The sequence below is a fragment of the Saccostrea cucullata genome, unplaced genomic scaffold, assembly GCF_032062105.1.
Source record: "Saccostrea cucullata isolate Sc308-1 unplaced genomic scaffold, CSIRO_AGI_Scuc_v1 ctg279, whole genome shotgun sequence".
Classification (NCBI taxonomy): domain Eukaryota; kingdom Metazoa; phylum Mollusca; class Bivalvia; order Ostreida; family Ostreidae; genus Saccostrea; species Saccostrea cuccullata.
In genome coordinates, this window is record NW_026933486.1 from 106,305 (window position 1) to 123,981 (window position 17,677).

The following is a 17,677-nucleotide window of genomic DNA, read 5'->3' on the forward strand; positions in this document are numbered from 1 at the left end:
TCTATATAAAATTTTGATTCCCCATTGTGGCCCCGCCCTTCCCCAGGGGTCATTATTTGAACAATTTAGAATCTACATTATACCAGAATGCTTCCACATAAGTTTCAGCTTTTCTGGCCCAGTGGTTCTTGAGAAGAAGATTTTCAAAGAATTTACCTATATATTTCTATGTAAAACATTGATTCTCTATTGTGGCCCCGCCCTACCCCCGGGGGTCATGATTTGAACAATTTAGAATCTACACTACCCTAGGGTGCTTTCACACCAGTTTCAGCTTTTCTGGCCCAGTGGTTCTTGAGAAGAAGATTGTCAAAGATTTTTCCTAAATATTTCTATGTAAAACATTGATTCCCCATTGTGGCCCCGCCCAACCCCCGGGGGTCATGATTTGAACAATTTGGAATCTAAACTACCCCACGATGCTTCCACATGAGTTTCAGCTTTTCTGGCCCAGTGGTTCTTGAGAAAAAGATTGTCAAAGATTTTTCCTAAATATTTCTATGTAAAACTTTGATTCCCCATTGTGGCCCCGCCCTACCCCCGGGGGTCATGATTTGAACAATTTAGAATCTACGCTATCCCAGGGTGCTTCCACATAAGTTTCAGCCTTATTGGCCCAGTGGTTCTTAAGAAGATTTATTAATGGCCCCATCCTATTTTTGTCTTTTCTTGATTATCTCCCCTTGTGAAGAGATTTGGCCCTTTTTTTACCAATTTAAATTCCCCTTTACCCAAGGATGCATTGTACTAAGTTTGGTCAAAATTGGCTCAGTGGTTTTTGAGAAGAAGTCGAAAATGTGAAAAGTTTACAGACGGACGGACAGACAGACAGACGGACTAAGTTTCGGAATCCAATATATATAAGGTAGTTCAAATTCATTTTGGCTCTGTGGAATAATGAATATTAAAAATATTTAAAACTGACATGATTTTGAAGAATTTCTTCCTTAGAAAAGGAAGTATGGGTATAAGAAGAGTACCACTTGTAGAATCAAATCCAAGCTCTTCTAAAATAATGAAACTTACGAACGAAGACCATGTTGTTACCTGCTTTGTCGACAGGGACCATTTAATACATACTGATCATGTAATCTAATTTTTTTTCACTTCTGGATTATTGAACACAGAAGGATAGACGGTTTACATATTGCCCCTCGATCTTTTAATACGCGACTTTAACATGGATCTGATTCATTTAATCCATTCTGACAAGGTGTAAACGTCTTCTTTTTCATTGACTAATAATATGTAAATGAAAAAGGCCATCCATAACTTTCAGGGATGCAATTCAAGATTAAAATCTGAACTGAATATCCACTCGGAATGTTCCGTCGACCTGACTAATACATAGGGCCCAGGGCGGGTGTGTGTTCCGTCGACCTGCCTAATACATAGGGCCCAGGGCGGGCGTGTGTTCCGTCAACCTGCCTAATACATAGGGCCCAGGGCGGGTGTGTGTTCCATCGACCTGATTAATACATAGGGCCCAGAACGAGCATGTGTTCCGTCGACCTGCCTAATATGTAGGGCCCAGGGCGGGTGTGTGTTCCATCGACCTGACTAATACATAGGGCCCATGGCGGGTTTGTGTTCTGTCGACCTGACCAATACATAAGGCCCAGGGCGAGCGTGTGTTCCGTCAACCTGACTAATACATAGGGCCCAGGGCGGGTGTGTGTTCCGTCGACCTGACTAATACAAAGGGCCCAGGGCGGGTGTGTGTTCCATCGACCTGACTAATACATAAGGCCCAGGACTGGTGTGTGTTCCGTCGACCTGATTAATACATAGGACCCAGGACGGGTGTGTATTCCGTCGACCTGACTAATATATAGGGCCCAGGGCGGGTGTGTGTTCCGTCGACATGACTAATATATAGGGCCCAGGGCGGGTGTGTGTTCATTCAACCTGACTTATACATAGGGCCCAGGGCAGAGGTGACCGATCGGGAGGGGAAGCTTACTCCTACAATGCATCTTATCCAATCTATAGAATTTTAAGGAGCAATGTTTACGTCCTCTTCACAAATCTGTATTGTTTGGAGATTTTTTATCCCGCAATGAACACCTTTGTTCACTTTTATCAAATCACAATGAAATCTCAGAAAGATTTTTTATCAACCCTCAAAGCACAATGCCCGGAGGAATGAATACAGATAGCATTATTTTACACAAATAATCTAAAAATTCAACCCTTGCAACAAGCTGCCATATCATTGTTTCACAAACACATCTAGTTAAAAAGGTTTTTAATACATGTATATATATTTCTACTAGGGATGTCAACGAATATTCGAATATTCGAATATTCATTCGATGAGTTGATATTCGAATATAAATTTATGATTCGAATATTCGTTTTTAAGTGTACGAGCATTAAAAGAGAGAAAAACCTGGCAAGTTTTATTAGAAATTGAATCAAGTTTGTACAAAATAAAAAAAAAAATCACACTCCTCTTGGATTACCTTTAAGGTGTGAAGAGTGTATCTATTAGAGTAATTTATTTATTTGTTCACTTAATTAGTAATATAAAAGTTTCCAGTACTTACAATCAGCTTGTATTGTTGTAAGGACATAGTTTTACAGTAAACACACAGACCCCCTTTTTATGTAAATATCATTAAAAATCATTATCAGGAAATCATAATTAATTTAGCAAAAAATTGCTTTAATATTTCACCGTTAGATAATTGTTCTGCTTGGTATATATTTTTAGAAGTTATCAGTGTAGAATTTAAAAAGACGATCAATTAATCTGGAACATACTAAAGAATCTTTTTAATTTTGTAAAAACAATCATTACTTTTGGGATGTATACTAATCAATATTTTTAAAAAAAATATAATTGCAGTGTATTTTCCTAACTCTACATGAGTTTTTATTCCAAAATATGGCAAAAATTCTAAACTACCTGACAGGAGAGTGAAGATACGATATATCTAATAATACAAGATGTATTTATTTTATCGAATATTCGAATATATTCGAATACTCCGATCGAATATTCGAATATCAATTATTGACAATTTTGACATCCCTAATTTCTACGTAAAAGTTTATTGCCTATTGAGCTTTATGGTCAGATAAGCTGAAAAAGTGTTTTGGCATACAAAACAAAATTTAGGGTTTTTTTAAATTTATTTTTTTCATTTGTACATATTTCTATATCCTTGATGGGTACAGCATCTAAAAATAAAAACAGAAACACAAGTCAGTATGGATGAACAACGTACAAAAAATACATGTCATTATAAAAAAGCAAAATATTTTAAAGGTTGTTTTACTTGTTGAAAGGTTTTGGTACAACAACAAATACTTGAAGAACAGTCATGGCATTATTTTCTTATTAAGAACAGATCTACTAAAACCAGGGAAAATCAAAGAAAGTTCCAAGAAGCAGTTAAATAACCATACTTAATTCTCTTGAAAGCTAAAAAAATGTGAGTGCTTCAGTTTATGGGAATTTATTGCAACGTCAATAAGATAGTTTGATCAATTTTAATGAGATTGAAAGCAACTCGAGAATAATGACGGTATGAAAATTCTAAGCCTTGGTTTCCACAAATGTAATTACATAGTCTTTCCCATAATGCATATTTCATTAAAAAAAATACTTTTTACCACTTAAAACATAATCCAAATTGTTATCATCATGACACAGAAAAAATACAAAAAGAAATTTTTATAAATTGAGTTCAATATTGTTGACTTGATAGAATCAGTTTATTTAATTAATAAAATGCTTTCTTAATGGTTGTTAGTTGGGGAATGAATGTCGCAGCTGTTGCAGAAAAATACATAACCCTCGGAAGTGGGTTATGTAAAATATTTTCTGCAATAGCTCCGACATTCATTCCCGTACTAACATCCAAAGAAAGACATTTTTATAATTCTGTAAATGATACATCCGTCTCTGTACATTTCATCGATGGAACAGCCATTGATCAAAAAATCAATAGAGTTGATATGCTTATAGTGTTGTTCATGCACTGATTAACAGTAATGGGTTTCTTAAGAAATAAAGGAGATATTCAGTGGATGTAAATATTATATTATATTCCAACTTTCTACATGGAATTGGCATTCAACGTCAACGTTTCTATTTTTTTTTTTACAATCTATCTAATAATATTCATTTCAGGCTGGCAGTGTCAAAAAGGCTTATGGTGGCAAAAATAAATGAGCACGGCTTAAATCATTCATACAGTTTTATTGGGGAGGGAGTAGAGAGAACTAGAAGGAAATTGAAAAATTTTAATCCATTGTCATTCCAAAGTTTATTGTTTAAATGTTTACCATTTATGCTCTTTTTTGCAGAAGAAACTGCAAAAAACATACCACCCTCCTCCAATCTACCCTTGTAAATGAGATCAAAGGAATTAAATTCTACAGTTCTTAGGTCATTGATCAATTGAAATATTACTAAACCACAAATATCACTTTTCTCTTGATGCTAAATGTATCTGTATTTCAGACAAATGCCTCAATAGCCTCATACAATGAAGAGCCCAAACCCTGGTCACCGAACAAGAACTGTTGAGTGAAGGGAAGCAACTCTCTATCAGACTCGTCATCAAGTGTCATCATCAATACACTAAATACAAGATTTATTTCTATGCTGCATTTTAGCTAGTCCAGTGTCCAATTTGTATCTCTCACTTTGGTAGATTAGATTTAGATGGTATAATAGTGTTGAAGGCATTTATAAAGAATCATTCTAGGCAACAAATCTTCGTATATATTTTCTTTAAAAAAAAAAGACCCATGGGCAACATTGCTCACCTGAGCACTGTGGCTAGGAAAGAAGCAAAAATCAATCAAGTATTAAAATCTTTAATGTATATTAAAATCTTTAATGCATATTAAAATCTTTAATGTATAAGTGGTCCTAACCTACCCCTAAAATAGGTGGGGGAAGATGTGATTTGAATTAACTAGGAAGAAATTGAACATAATACATCGTCATATCAAATTTTATGAATTTTTGTTTGTTAACTATGTATGCTTTATTTTGCAAAAGAAACTACATAAACGTACAAACCTTCTCTTGTCTACCCTTGTAAATGTGATCAAAGGAATTAAAAGCTACAATTCTTGGACCACTGATCCATATATATTATTATAACAGTAACTTGATCCGATGGGTCGTATCACATAGAGTTGACAGGCGCGGATCATCAGATCTAACAAGACGTGAAGCGTCGAGTTTGATCTGATGATTCGCCCCTGCGCCTGTCAACGAGACGTGATGCGGCTCTTCGGATCAAGTTACTGATATAATGATAAATTTATTATATACCCCCTTATAACTGGCTAAATATATCAAAATAATAAAATAAACCTTTAGAGATAAATTGGATAATATTAATCCATTAAAAAAGGCATAATAACAATGGACTTTTTAATGCGCAAGAAAAATAACATCATATTTCTGCCTACTGCCTCATCAAGCTTCAGAGAGTGGTGATATGGATTCAGAAAACAACATGTTGGTGATCCGGAAAATCAGATCACGACTCACGTGATAGTGTAAATTCAACAGTAAAATTGGGTGATACTCATTAGGTATATAATAAAATGAAATATTACAAAACCACAAATATCACTTTCCTCTTGATGTTAAATGTATCTGTATTTCAGACAAATGCCTCAATAGCCTCATACAATGAAGAGCCCAAACCCTGGTCACCAAACAAGAACTGTTGAGTGAAGGGAAGTAACTCTCTATCAGACTCGTCATCAAGTGTCATCATCAATACACTAAATACAAGATTTATTTCTATGCTGCATCTTAGCTAGTCCAGTGTCCAATTCGTATCTTCACATCTCTCGCCCCGGTAGACTAGATTTAGATGGTATAATAGTACTGTAGGCATTTATAAAGTTATCATTCTTGGCAACAAAAACTATGTACCAAAAAGAAAACAATTAAGTGGACAAAGAAGAAGGGTATAACAAGCTTCTGTGTCAGGCATTTTGAGTGGATGTCCTAGACCTTCAAAGCTTGAACTAAATCAGCCAAGGCTGAGAAAGGGGGATACATTGCAAATCCAACCTTAGCTAGCAAATATGCCAAAGCTGTTAAGACTTACGACTCTGACTCTTTTTCCCATGGCTGATGATGGCAGATTCTTCCTGAACTTAGCTCGTACAGCTCCGCTGTTTCCGTGAGATCGGATGACTTTACCCCAGATGACTCTGATACGGCTAGCTTTGTCGTGTCCAGGACATGCTGTCTTCCTGTAAACGTTAGAGATAAAAGGATCCTACAGACCAATTCTAATGAGATAATACTAGTGCTCTTATTATGCTACGTTTTCTGACCAAAAAGAACAAAACGTCTCAATGCCACTTTGCTTTAATATTTAAAATGAAAATCAATGTTCAGTCAATTTAAACATTTTCACAAGTTCAAATTTTGAGTTATTTCAGACAAATGCCTCAATTAGCCTCACATTAGCAGAGAACTCCTCTCTCAACAGACACAACAAGAACTGTTCTGTCCGTGAGTGAATCCCAAATGTCAGACTCGTCATCGATGTCATCATCAATACTCAATAAATATTAGTCTCCCCCCCCCCCCCCCTGAAAAAGTGTCCGCACCAAAAATATTGCAGAATATTTGTTAAGAGTTTTCTTTAAATCATATCAATATGATTTTCTCAGATATAATCATACTTTTTGAATGCTCTAACTCAATCTCAGTCAGAACTAACAAAACTACACACTCTGATCGAAGATTTTTCTTTTTACACTTGATTTTTATTTATCAATTCACCAAAATGAGAATGAAATGTAAATTTTTAAGCTTTAAACTCTGAGCAGAAAACGTTCATTTCAGAATCTAAACCCTTCGTTTCAGATCTGTACTCAGGATAATATAGAACTCTGTATTCCTTACCTATTAGCCGTGTACACGTACGCACAACTTTTGTCATAGCAGAATGGTGTGTCTTCCTTACAAGTGACTCCGTCGATTTTCAAAATATTGCAAAATATTTGTAAAGAGTTTTCTTTAAATCGTATCAATGATTTTCTCATATATAATTATACTTTTCAAAATGCTGATCAAAGATTTTACTCTTGATTTTCATTTATCAATTCACCAAAATAAGAATGAAATGTAATTTTTTAAGCTCTAGACTTTGAGAAGAAAACATATTCATTTCAGAATCTAAACCTTCCTTTTCATATCTGTACTCAGGATAATATAGAACTCTACATTCCATACACCTCAGTTTTTAACCCCAGTCACATTTCCAAAAACGACCAACGGCCGACGGTTTTTGAAGCACAACTTTGGGTAACAGTCGGCAGTTCATCGGCCGTTGTCTTGCTCGATTTTGACCTCTTTTTTTGTCGGCCGACCAATTTTGTGTCCATCGGTCCATTGAGTCATAATTTTTTCAGCGTCGGTGGGCGATTTCTTCAATTAAAGCAATCCGTCGACCAACCTTCGACCATTGCCCGACCATCGGCGGTCAGTCATCCGTCGTATGACAATAAGGGTGTCCAAAATTTCGGCCGACGGTAAAATCAAACTGTAGCTCACAGCTCGATGATCGGGCGGTGATTGTCCGACTTGTGAATATCTAACCTTTTTAGGATAACGTTAAATAACACAAACAAAATTTTGATGCATAGATTGATATATTCATGTGGCAAGGCACTTTGAAAAAATTACGCACTTTAAAAAAAATTTCAAAGTGCGTTAAAATTGGGACAAAATCAACGCACTTTGAAAAATTTTCAAAGTGCGTTATATTTGGGACCAACTCAACGCACTTTGAAAATTTTTTTCAAAGTGCGGTAAGAGTTTACATCATTATATTTTACCATGGAGACACTTAAACGCACTTTGAAAAAATATGCAAAGACAAAAATTCCGAAATCAGATTTTAGTAATGGAAAGATTTTATTTGTAATTTGTCTTTCAAAAAACTTTTGCATTGATTTACTCCCGTCAAGAAGAGGAAAAGACGGATAGAAGATCTATCAGTCCAAATCTTTATCATTCCAATACATAGGCGTCGGTACATGTTACAACTAAAACGGGGAAAGGGGAGTAATAAACCAAAAATAGGGTAAGGCGCATTTTCAATGCTTATATGATGTATATCTTTCCAAAATAAGTGGAGGGCTTAGCCTCCCCCCCCCCCCCTCTCCTTGCCCTTTACCCGGTTCTGATGCCTATGCTATACCCAAAACATGTATATATGTATTTACATAACTGTATGACGTTGAAAACTTTAAATAAATGAGTTAACTTAAAAGAGATGAAAACTATAAATTCTAGGTGTAGCAAAACGTATGAGAGAGAAAGAACTTGCAAAGTTTTAAAAAATCAAATTGTCACATTTTTCTACAGTTAAATTCAATGCTTTAAGTAATTCACTTTTAGCCCTCCCCCCTTTTTTTTATACATCTACTTATTACAGACTAAAAACGAAATTATGATATTAAACAATCATCTCTCTATTTTTCTAAAAGACCCATTTCCCTTTTATATATAACATATATCAAAACCTAAAATATTTAAATATTTAATATCTGATCATGTCCTGAAGTGACCTCATCATAAAAAAAGTTATCCAACCAGGGTCAATTATATATCATACCAATTATTTGTAAGAACATTGATCAAGTTTTTTTTTCAAAGTGCGTTAATAAGGTCGATATTAACGCACTTTGAAAAGAAATTTATTGTTTTCAAATTGCGTTAGCTTGGTCCCAAATTTAACGTACTTTGAAAAAAATTTTCAAAGTGCGTTGTCACCTATCTGAATATAGATCTATGAAAAATATTGCTGATTTCGAAAGAAAGAGTTTTTGTGTTATTTATCCAAGTCATCCGTGTTCCAAGGAATATTAATGTGACTGCTCCGTGTTGCCCGAAGACCAAGAAGTTTCAAGGTTTTATTTAAGACAAAAACCCCAACTGGGGTATATGAATACAAATGATACAAGATATACTTGTAAATGTAAAACAAGAATGCACGAAGGAATGAGTGGCACTAATGTTACATGTATTTAAAGTACGCAGAGTGTACACGGCGCGGATCTAAGAAGTCAGATTTTAATTAGATTGTATTAATACCAAAACTACTATGTTACAAATGTTTTAATACATATATTTTAGTTAGGCCTTCTATAGATAGTTTTCGATGGACCGAAATTTAGCAAAAGTTACCTCCCCAGAGGCGTAGTCACAAACTTAAAAGTGGGGGGGCTCCAGTCCAAAAATTCTTTGACAAGCAAAAAAAAAAAAAAAAAAAAAAAAAGAAAAAAAAAAAAAAAATAAAAAAACAAAAAAAAAAAAAAAAAATAAAAAAATAAAAAAAAAATAAAAAAAAAATGAAAGTTCCCCAAACTCGAAAATCCTATTTCGTGTGTGTGTGTGTGTGTGGGGGGGGGGGGGGGGGGGGGGGTAGTGGCCAACTTCTTTTTCAAAGGCAAGTTACTTTCAATTTCAATATTTCAATTTTTCTACACAATTTTATTATACAACTATGTATTAATATTATTTCAAAATACCTGTGATTTTCTTCTTCATTAAAAAGTGGGGGGAGGGGGGCACAGACATACTCTTGCCCCCCCAGATCTGAAAGTGGGGGGGCTAGTGCCCCCGCTGCCCCCCCTGTGACTACGCCTATGCTCCCGTTGGCCGCCATACTGGAGGTCCAAATGCTCATTGTTCAACCTATTTAAATTTTTATATTTTTATATTTGCGATTTTGAATTAGGAATCATTATATTTAGACTGAAGTATTTAAAGTTTTTGAAGCCACCTTTATTTTCAAAAAAATATTTGATAAAGATTTTCCAACAAACTAGAGGTACTGTGAGCGATGAGCTCACTAAATGATACCCCCGCCTCCCATATGTTTATAACTGGTGAAAAAGTCTATGTTTTCCTGTGGCCGGGAAACCCAAAATATGTGTCGGATCAAAAAGTAAAATAAGAGGTGCACAATGGCAATATGTAATAAAGATTCTGTGAAAGTTGCATCAAATTTCATTCAGTGGTATGAGAGGAGTTGCGGATAAGAGATGGGTACCCCAAAGCGTAACAGACGGACGGACAGACAGACGGACAGACGGACGGACGGACGGACGTACAGACGGACGGAATTAACGATTACTATATACCCTCCCGCTTTTCAAGCGGGGGGTATAAAAATATTTCTGCTATATTTTCTTAAACTTGGTAAGACAAAGAGGAAAACTCACCAAGTCAACCTCCAATATGGCGACCAACAGGAGGTATAACTTTTGCTAAATTTAGGTCCATCGAAAACTATCTATACTTTATTATTATTTGAACTATACATGTGAATTGTAAATTACACTCATTCTTTCATGCATTCTTGTTGATATGTTCTTGTATTATTTGTATTCATAAACCCCAGTTGGGGTCTTTGTCTTAAATAAAAACTTGAAACTAATGGGGCTAATAAAAGCAAAAGAAAGTTATATGAAGTATCCAAATCGGTTATTCCTAATTCTAAAAATATATTATATTAGGATTCTTCTCTTTTTATGCCCCCGTAAACGAAGTGTCGGGGGTATATAGTTTTTGTCGTGCCCGTCCGTCTAGCTGTCTGTTTGTCCGCAAAAACTTGAACCTTGCATGCTCATAACTTCTGATTTAGTGGAGCTATGACTTTTGATCATAATTCACATGTATATTCCTTGAGACAAGATCTTTCTTTGGGTACCACCAAATTTGACCTTTTGACAATGACCTTGGAGTTTGACCCACTTTTACACAAAAATTCCAAACTTTGACTCTGGCCATATCTTTTAAACGGTAGATACTAGGACATTTATACTTCACATATGTATTCTTTGTGGAAAGACCTTTCATTGGATACCAACAACCTTGACCTTTTGACCTTGGAGATTTCTGTACTTATGAAAAAACTTTAATCTTGGCCATAACTTTTGAACGGTAAGGGATAGCGCTTTCATACTTCACATATGTAATCCTTGTGAGAAGATGCTTTATTGGATACCAAGAACTTTGACCCTTTGATCTTGGAGTTTGGCCTACTTTAAAAAAGCAAACCTTGACTAGAACTTTTAGAGGGTTAAGACTAGTATTTCATACTTTACATATTTAATGCTTGTGACAAGATCTTTCATTTGATAGCAAGACCTTTTACCCTATGACCTTGACCTTGGAGTTTGACCTACTTATTTAATTTTTTAACCTTGGCCATAACTTATGAACGTTTACGACTTGGGCTTCCATACTTCACATACGTATTCCTTGTGGCAAGACCTTTCATTGGATACCAATTACCTTGACCTTTTGACTTTGGAGATCTTTGTACTTATGAAAAAACTTTAACCTTGGCCATAACTTTTGAATGCTAAGGGCTAATGATCTCATACTATACATATTTATCCTTGTGAAAAGACTCTTTATTGGAGACCAATATATCCAAACTGATGAAATTTTTTTACCCTGGCCTGATTTCATATTTCAGAGCTGTATTTCCAGTGAGTTTGCATTTAAGAAAAGTTTAATCTTCGCTAATTTGTTGCCATACGGGGGCATCAGTGTTTCACAAACACACCTTGTTCATTTAAAAATCATAGAAATAGTCCATAGATATGGTAATAGACTGATATTTAAAATATGTGAAATTGTAGCAAAGTATGGTATTTCAAAGTTAATTTACAACGTGTATATATTATTTCCCAAACTCAATATTTTAAATCAAAGTAGACCTTAGATCATTCTTTACGTAATAATAAATTTAATTTAATCTTAAACTTGGTCTTGAGAGAAACGAGCATCTAAAAATGGCTAAAAAAAATCACACCCATTGAATTACGGTCTTTAAATAGATGTGTAAAAAAATTTTAAAAATTCATTTGAATTAAGTTTTTCCTCATTGTGTAAATTGGACCATGACTTTGAAAATAAAACAAAATTTATAAATGAACTAATTATAATGACAGAAGCAGGTAACTTTTTGAATTGATGAATTTCATTTTGTATAGATTTTCCATTAATTTTTATGTGATTTTCGACAAATATGCAAATGAGCTGTTCGACATTTTTTGTGGATATTCTGACTTCTACCAATATGTAGAAAATTTTGAGCCACTAAAAACTCCCAAGTTGCAACCTTCCATAATTGGAATGATTTTGTTAATTTTGCATGTTTTTCTAGCAGACTGGCTCTTAAATAAACAAAGAAAATACTACAATTTCAATGATTTATATTTTTTATTATAGTTTACTGGTACACTTGTGTACAACATATTATGAACAATTTTTACCCTGTTCAAAAAAAAAAAAAGAAACATTTTGCAAGAGTTGTCTCTCTTTCCATACATAATGCTTTAACAGAAATGTCATTATACATTAACAAAACAATTATCAAAAACAATATAATGTAGTAAAAAAAAAAAACATATTTTACCCTTCCTAGGGTTAATGAAATTGGAAATATTTAAAATCTCAAATAATTTGATGAAAAGTTAAAGCCACCAGCAACATGTTGCTATATTTTGGAGAAATTTTCCTTTGACAGAACTGAGGAGATTTTTGCTGCCTTTTTTTTCAAAGTAGATTTATTTTTAACCAGATGTACACATATTTTCATTTCAGTAAGAGTAATCAAAATACTTCAAATTAACATACATTTCGGGGAAGGGAGGATTGCCAAAAATTATCAATTCTGTTTACATCATTTGGAAGGTAATGAAAATGTGTAGTACTGTGTCCTTATTTGATGATTTAAGAATTCATAATAAAAAAATTGTTGTACAGTATGAAATTAAAATTAATTTAACAAGTCCTTTATATTTTTAAAACATAAAAACAGAAAGCTGCAAAAGAAAATTTCAAATGAAAAGCCATGTCCAGAGTTAATTTGTCCAAAACAAAATTTACAACCCTCATAACTGACAAGAAGTTTAATAAAACATGAAGTCTTAAGTCAGCTGGGATTTTCTTGTACAATCTAAACTCAAAAGGAACAGTTGATAACTGTAAACCATGTATAAAGGTACAGATGAAATGTCATCATATATCAAGGTTTCTCTGTCAAAATTTCCAAAAATGACCCCATTCCAAAGCTAAGACATGAGAATCCCTTGTTATTTAAAAACAGAAATTCCAGGCATTATAGACAGAAACAAGATTTGTCTAGATACAAACAGGTAATATAGAGGGCTTGTAAATTGTAAACGAAGAGTAGAAATAATTACAGGTGTGTAGATTTGTGAGGTGTATAAAAAGAGCACTTAATTAGAGACACCTATGTACTGTATGTATTGTGTGTAGGGTCTCAGTTCTGTCCCATTACAAGATTAATTTGACAACAATCAGTTTGTAGAATATCTACAAAGAAACAATCTCCCATACACTAACAAGATCATTATGAATACAGATTGCACTCTTACAGGTAAAAGTCCTTATTTATGGACAGTCATTCTTTAACATAACATATAATACCTTACACAATCCAAACACACGCATACAACATCCAAACTAACTATCAAGTATCCATTTATACCACTTGCAAAACTGACAATCAAGTATCCAAAGTATCCATATATACAAAAAATTATCTATACAGCCGAACAAGTATCCACACATATACATCCAACTCTTTAGACAGCTGATCAATTATCCATACATACAACAATCACATCTTATACAGACTCCATTCACTCTCCTTTTATTCTCAGACTGGCACAATGCTTGATTGGACATCTGATTGAAGTTATTCACTTGCTTCATAGAAAAATGCAATGTCTGAAGTGTTTTTTTTTCTCAGGTCTACACCAAGACAGTGGGAATCTTTGGTAAACTTTCTCCTTTAATGGCCCTATCTTTTATCACAGAATGCAGTCTCAAGCATAGTATTGTGTCATATAGGTTTTTGTGTCAATTTCACATATCAGTTGGGTAGTTTTTATGGAGTACAATTTGTGCCCATTGTCATACCAAGTATTTCCACCCAAACACACCTGAGTAACAGCACCAGTTGGTCAGTGACTTGAAGTATGTATCACAGGTTTCTTTGTATCAATGAAATGTTTTATCCAATCACAGGTAGACTTCCATGACTGCAATGCTTTTCTCCACCAATCAGAATGACTCATTGTTCCACACAGAATACAAGATCCTGTGAGTTGTTTGTAGTCAAACAGAGGAAGTGAGGTATTTTTAGAACTCCTGACTGAGTTCAGGGTCCGTTATAGGAATACTGCTGCATGTGATGATGCGGATTATGATGACTCTGTGAAACGGACGAAATGTCTGTGTAAAAGTCTATACTCTGGCTATTTTTAGATAGCATTTCACGACTCGACACTATAAGATGGGGGCTAGGCACGCCCGCATATAAGTTTTTGTGTTGTGGTCCATGTATGGGGTTCACGTGAATGTTTGTTTTGACATCATTCGTGTGTGGGACCCCCAGATAGGGCTCGGGGTCCTGCGTTGGAACTCTGTTGAAATGAGGTCCGTTCACAACTGACCCCTGGTGGTACTGAGCTCGTCGTCTACGTTGGAAGAAAAGGAACGCAATGACTATAACGACGAGAAGAATCCCGCCCGGTACACCCACAACCAGAGGAATATTCAGGTTACTGCGGTCAATCGTGTAGGCATACTGGTTATGAGGATGATCTACAAATAGAATAAAGGACTGTGTCTTCAGATTTGTTAAATATGAAAATTGCTCAGCATTTTAATTCTGAAGTTTAGTTGGAGTTTTGTATTAAGCAGACCTCAGAAGGTTCATGCTTACTCAATTGAACAATAAGTTTGTACTCACTATATTAGATCAGATTTGTACTTACAAGAATACATTTGATTTGTACTTTCTATACTAGATTTATACTTACTAGATTGAACAATAAGATGTGCACTCCGCCAACTGAAGCCCATGGTGTTGGCAGCCAGACAGATGTACATTCCTCCGTCGGCCTCCGTCACGTGATGAATTACAAATTTGTTGAGGTACGTGCCATCGGATCCGCTCCCGATTTCACTCGTCTTCAGGATGATGAAGGGTTGCCCCTTTAGCTTTATAGAGTTGTTGGACATGAATTTAGGGTCGTCAACTCTCTTCAGCCACTGTTAAGGAAAATAATTTAAAAATTAGAGATAGACCAAATTATTAATATAAAATTATTGATATAAAATTGTACTATGATCAGAGGTTCAGAAATGTAGTTATTCTGGCAGACATTGCTCCATCTTATTTTATTAAAAGCATCATGTATATATTACTCACTACTTTATGTTTTAATCATAATTCCTCTGTCATAAAATTCAGTCTTAATTAACATTTAAAAATAACAACATATGATTATCTCTTATTTCATATTTTGACAAAATTAAACTATATTTTTGAGATGTATTTTGATCTTAAACATCTGTCTTGTTTTAAGACCTAGAGATATAGAAAATGAATTTATCTAAAACACAATAATGCCTGCAATAAAAGTATCATCTCTCCTAATCTAAACTACATCAGAAAATGTATGTTTATAATTAAACACAGAACAGATATTTTAACCTTTCGCTTCACCCTGCCCATCTGTTTGTGAGAGTGATCCCTTCTCTACGCTGCTCTGTTTTTACAGTTGTTAATTAGCTAGGATCACATTTCCCCATTATAAAGGTAAAAACAAATGGACATTCCATTAAGAAGTTTTCCTAAAGCTAAGTTTTAGATGTTCACGCTGAAAATGCAACACGGTTCAACAGATGGTTCGGTGTGGAAAATCTCTCTTGTAATTAATGTATCCCAGATCAACTCCGCCAGAGAATTTATGAATTTGATTTTAATTTTATCGTAATTGTAGTTGTCAACATTTCAAATTTTCAGAGCCCCGTTAAATGTGTATAGCCTGTTGACAAAGTAATGGAAGACCTAGCCGGCCTTTGATCAAAACACAAGGCATCAGTCCCGGCTTCAAGGCAATACAACTAAAAATAAGCTCAATTTCTATCCCGGTCTCACTTTTCCACCATATATATTACTCTTGTAAAAGTAAGACAGATCAAAATTGAGCTCTTTGAGGTCTTATAGCCCCGGAACCTGACCTAAACACCAAATTTCAGAGTGGTACACCAGTCAATATCTGAACACTGTTCTAATTTCGTACACTGATTGAGAGTCGTACACTGGTCAATATCTGAACACTGTTCTAGTTTCCTACACTGATTGAGAGTCGTACACTAGTCAATATCTGAATTTGTACATGGATTGAGAGCCGTACCTGAATATGTGGTTCCATCTCGCTGTTGATTCGACACTGTAGCTGAGCGCTCTCTCCAATCATCACCGTCGTGTTGAGGGGGTGGGGCGCCAGTAACTCGGGCTTGGCCATTATCTTATCTGTAAACATCAGTAATGCAGCTTTATATGACTTGGCTGAGTATAGTCAGGTAATGGACCCTAGGATAGCCTTCTCAAAGTCTCAGGATATAAATTTGGCAAACCAATTATCAAATTTTCGTTAAACTAGCTTGTGACCAACTTTCCTCACCATTAAAATTGACTTCTGTTAGTATCGTATTTATAGCACGCTATGTTCACATATTCTATTTTTAAAATGTAATATATTTTTAAAATAGTGTTAAAAACAATGAAATGTCCATTTGGTTCCAACTTCTGTATATCAATTATGCTTAGTGATTTTGGTGGCCCCTAAAGATGAATTCTAAACAAGTTTTTCTGCATTGTTTTTTTTTTTTGTACAAATCTTTTACAATTGAAGGGCAGTTTTCATTGAATTAATTTGAATATAAAATCAATCCATCACGCAGTATAAAACAAATCCGCCCGCAGGCAGAAATCCGTTTTTTTTTGTGATGGCTTGAGGCCACTACACATCACCCACTGCCAAGTTATTTGGAGTGAACAGAATTTCTATTACTCAAACCCATTATTTCGGGCTTCAAAATAATTTCTCAATTAATGCATTTTCTTAACCAGATTTCCGCTTAATTCTGAATATTTCACAATTTCTCATCTTTCAACTATCTTCAATTTGACACTGTTTTCAGACAAGAAACACAAGGTTTAATGGAACACTAAACAGGAATATAATACAAACCAATAAAGAATCAAATAAAACAAGAATAATTACAATGAAGTACCTTTATATAATATCAACCTGATGGCCATATCAAATATTATTGTAGGAATTTTTTAAAATTATTTTTTGCACAAAAAAGATTTCACCTCTCTTTCATCAAAAACAATACATTCAGCATTGGAGAATTTGGTATGGTTTAAATTCATTAACATTTGTGAGGATATTCTTACCAATGACTTCTATATGGTAGGTAAAGTTGATGGACCCGAGACGATTCCTGACCACACAGGTATAGAGTCCAGAGTCTGTCTGCTGTAAATCCGGCAGCCGTAGGATCCAGGAGGATTTCCGTCCGACGTCGTGGTGGTAAAGCTCGTGGTGGTCCTTCATCCACGTAATCTGGGGGCGCGGGTTTCCCGTGGCTTTACATCGGAGTCGCAGAGAACTGTTAACCGGCCTTGTAATCTTCTGCCTCTTCATCTTCTCAGGGTTGGTAAACCGAGGGGACGCTACAGAAAGACGAAAGTCAACTTGATGAAAACAATCATGGAAGCACTACAAGTTACCTGCATTTACCTATAAATTTCATATCATGTAT

The 17,677-nt window shown here is 34.9% G+C and overlaps 3 protein-coding genes across 4 annotated transcripts in view; 1 reads left to right on the plus strand and 2 right to left on the minus strand.

The window, feature by feature from the left end:
- LOC134238456 (peptide methionine sulfoxide reductase MsrB-like) overlaps positions 1 to 17,677 on the plus strand; it is a 110,161-nt gene that overhangs the window by 5,496 nt on the left and 86,988 nt on the right. The window lies entirely within an intron of this gene.
- On the minus strand, positions 3,120 to 7,041 carry LOC134238483 (large ribosomal subunit protein eL33-like). Its single transcript, XM_062720611.1, has 3 exons — positions 6,902 to 7,041; positions 6,093 to 6,240; positions 3,120 to 3,186 (listed from the first exon to the last, which is right to left on the minus strand). The coding sequence occupies exons 1-3, from the start codon at positions 7,039 to 7,041 to the stop codon at positions 3,163 to 3,165; spliced, it is 312 nt and encodes a 103-aa protein (XP_062576595.1). The 3' UTR covers positions 3,120 to 3,162.
- Positions 12,223 to 17,677, minus strand: part of LOC134238455 (fibroblast growth factor receptor-like 1) — a 31,666-nt gene continuing 26,211 nt past the window's right edge. For both annotated transcript variants that reach the window (XM_062720580.1, XM_062720579.1), the window contains exons 5-8: positions 17,310 to 17,588; positions 16,258 to 16,376; positions 14,875 to 15,106; positions 12,223 to 14,656 (exon numbers count right to left, since the gene is read on the minus strand). In XM_062720580.1, coding sequence (XP_062576564.1) covers positions 14,211 to 14,656; positions 14,875 to 15,106; positions 16,258 to 16,376; positions 17,310 to 17,588 — 1,076 coding nt within the window. In that variant the 3' untranslated portion in view covers positions 12,223 to 14,210. The remainder of the gene's footprint in view (positions 14,657 to 14,874; positions 15,107 to 16,257; positions 16,377 to 17,309; positions 17,589 to 17,677) is intronic.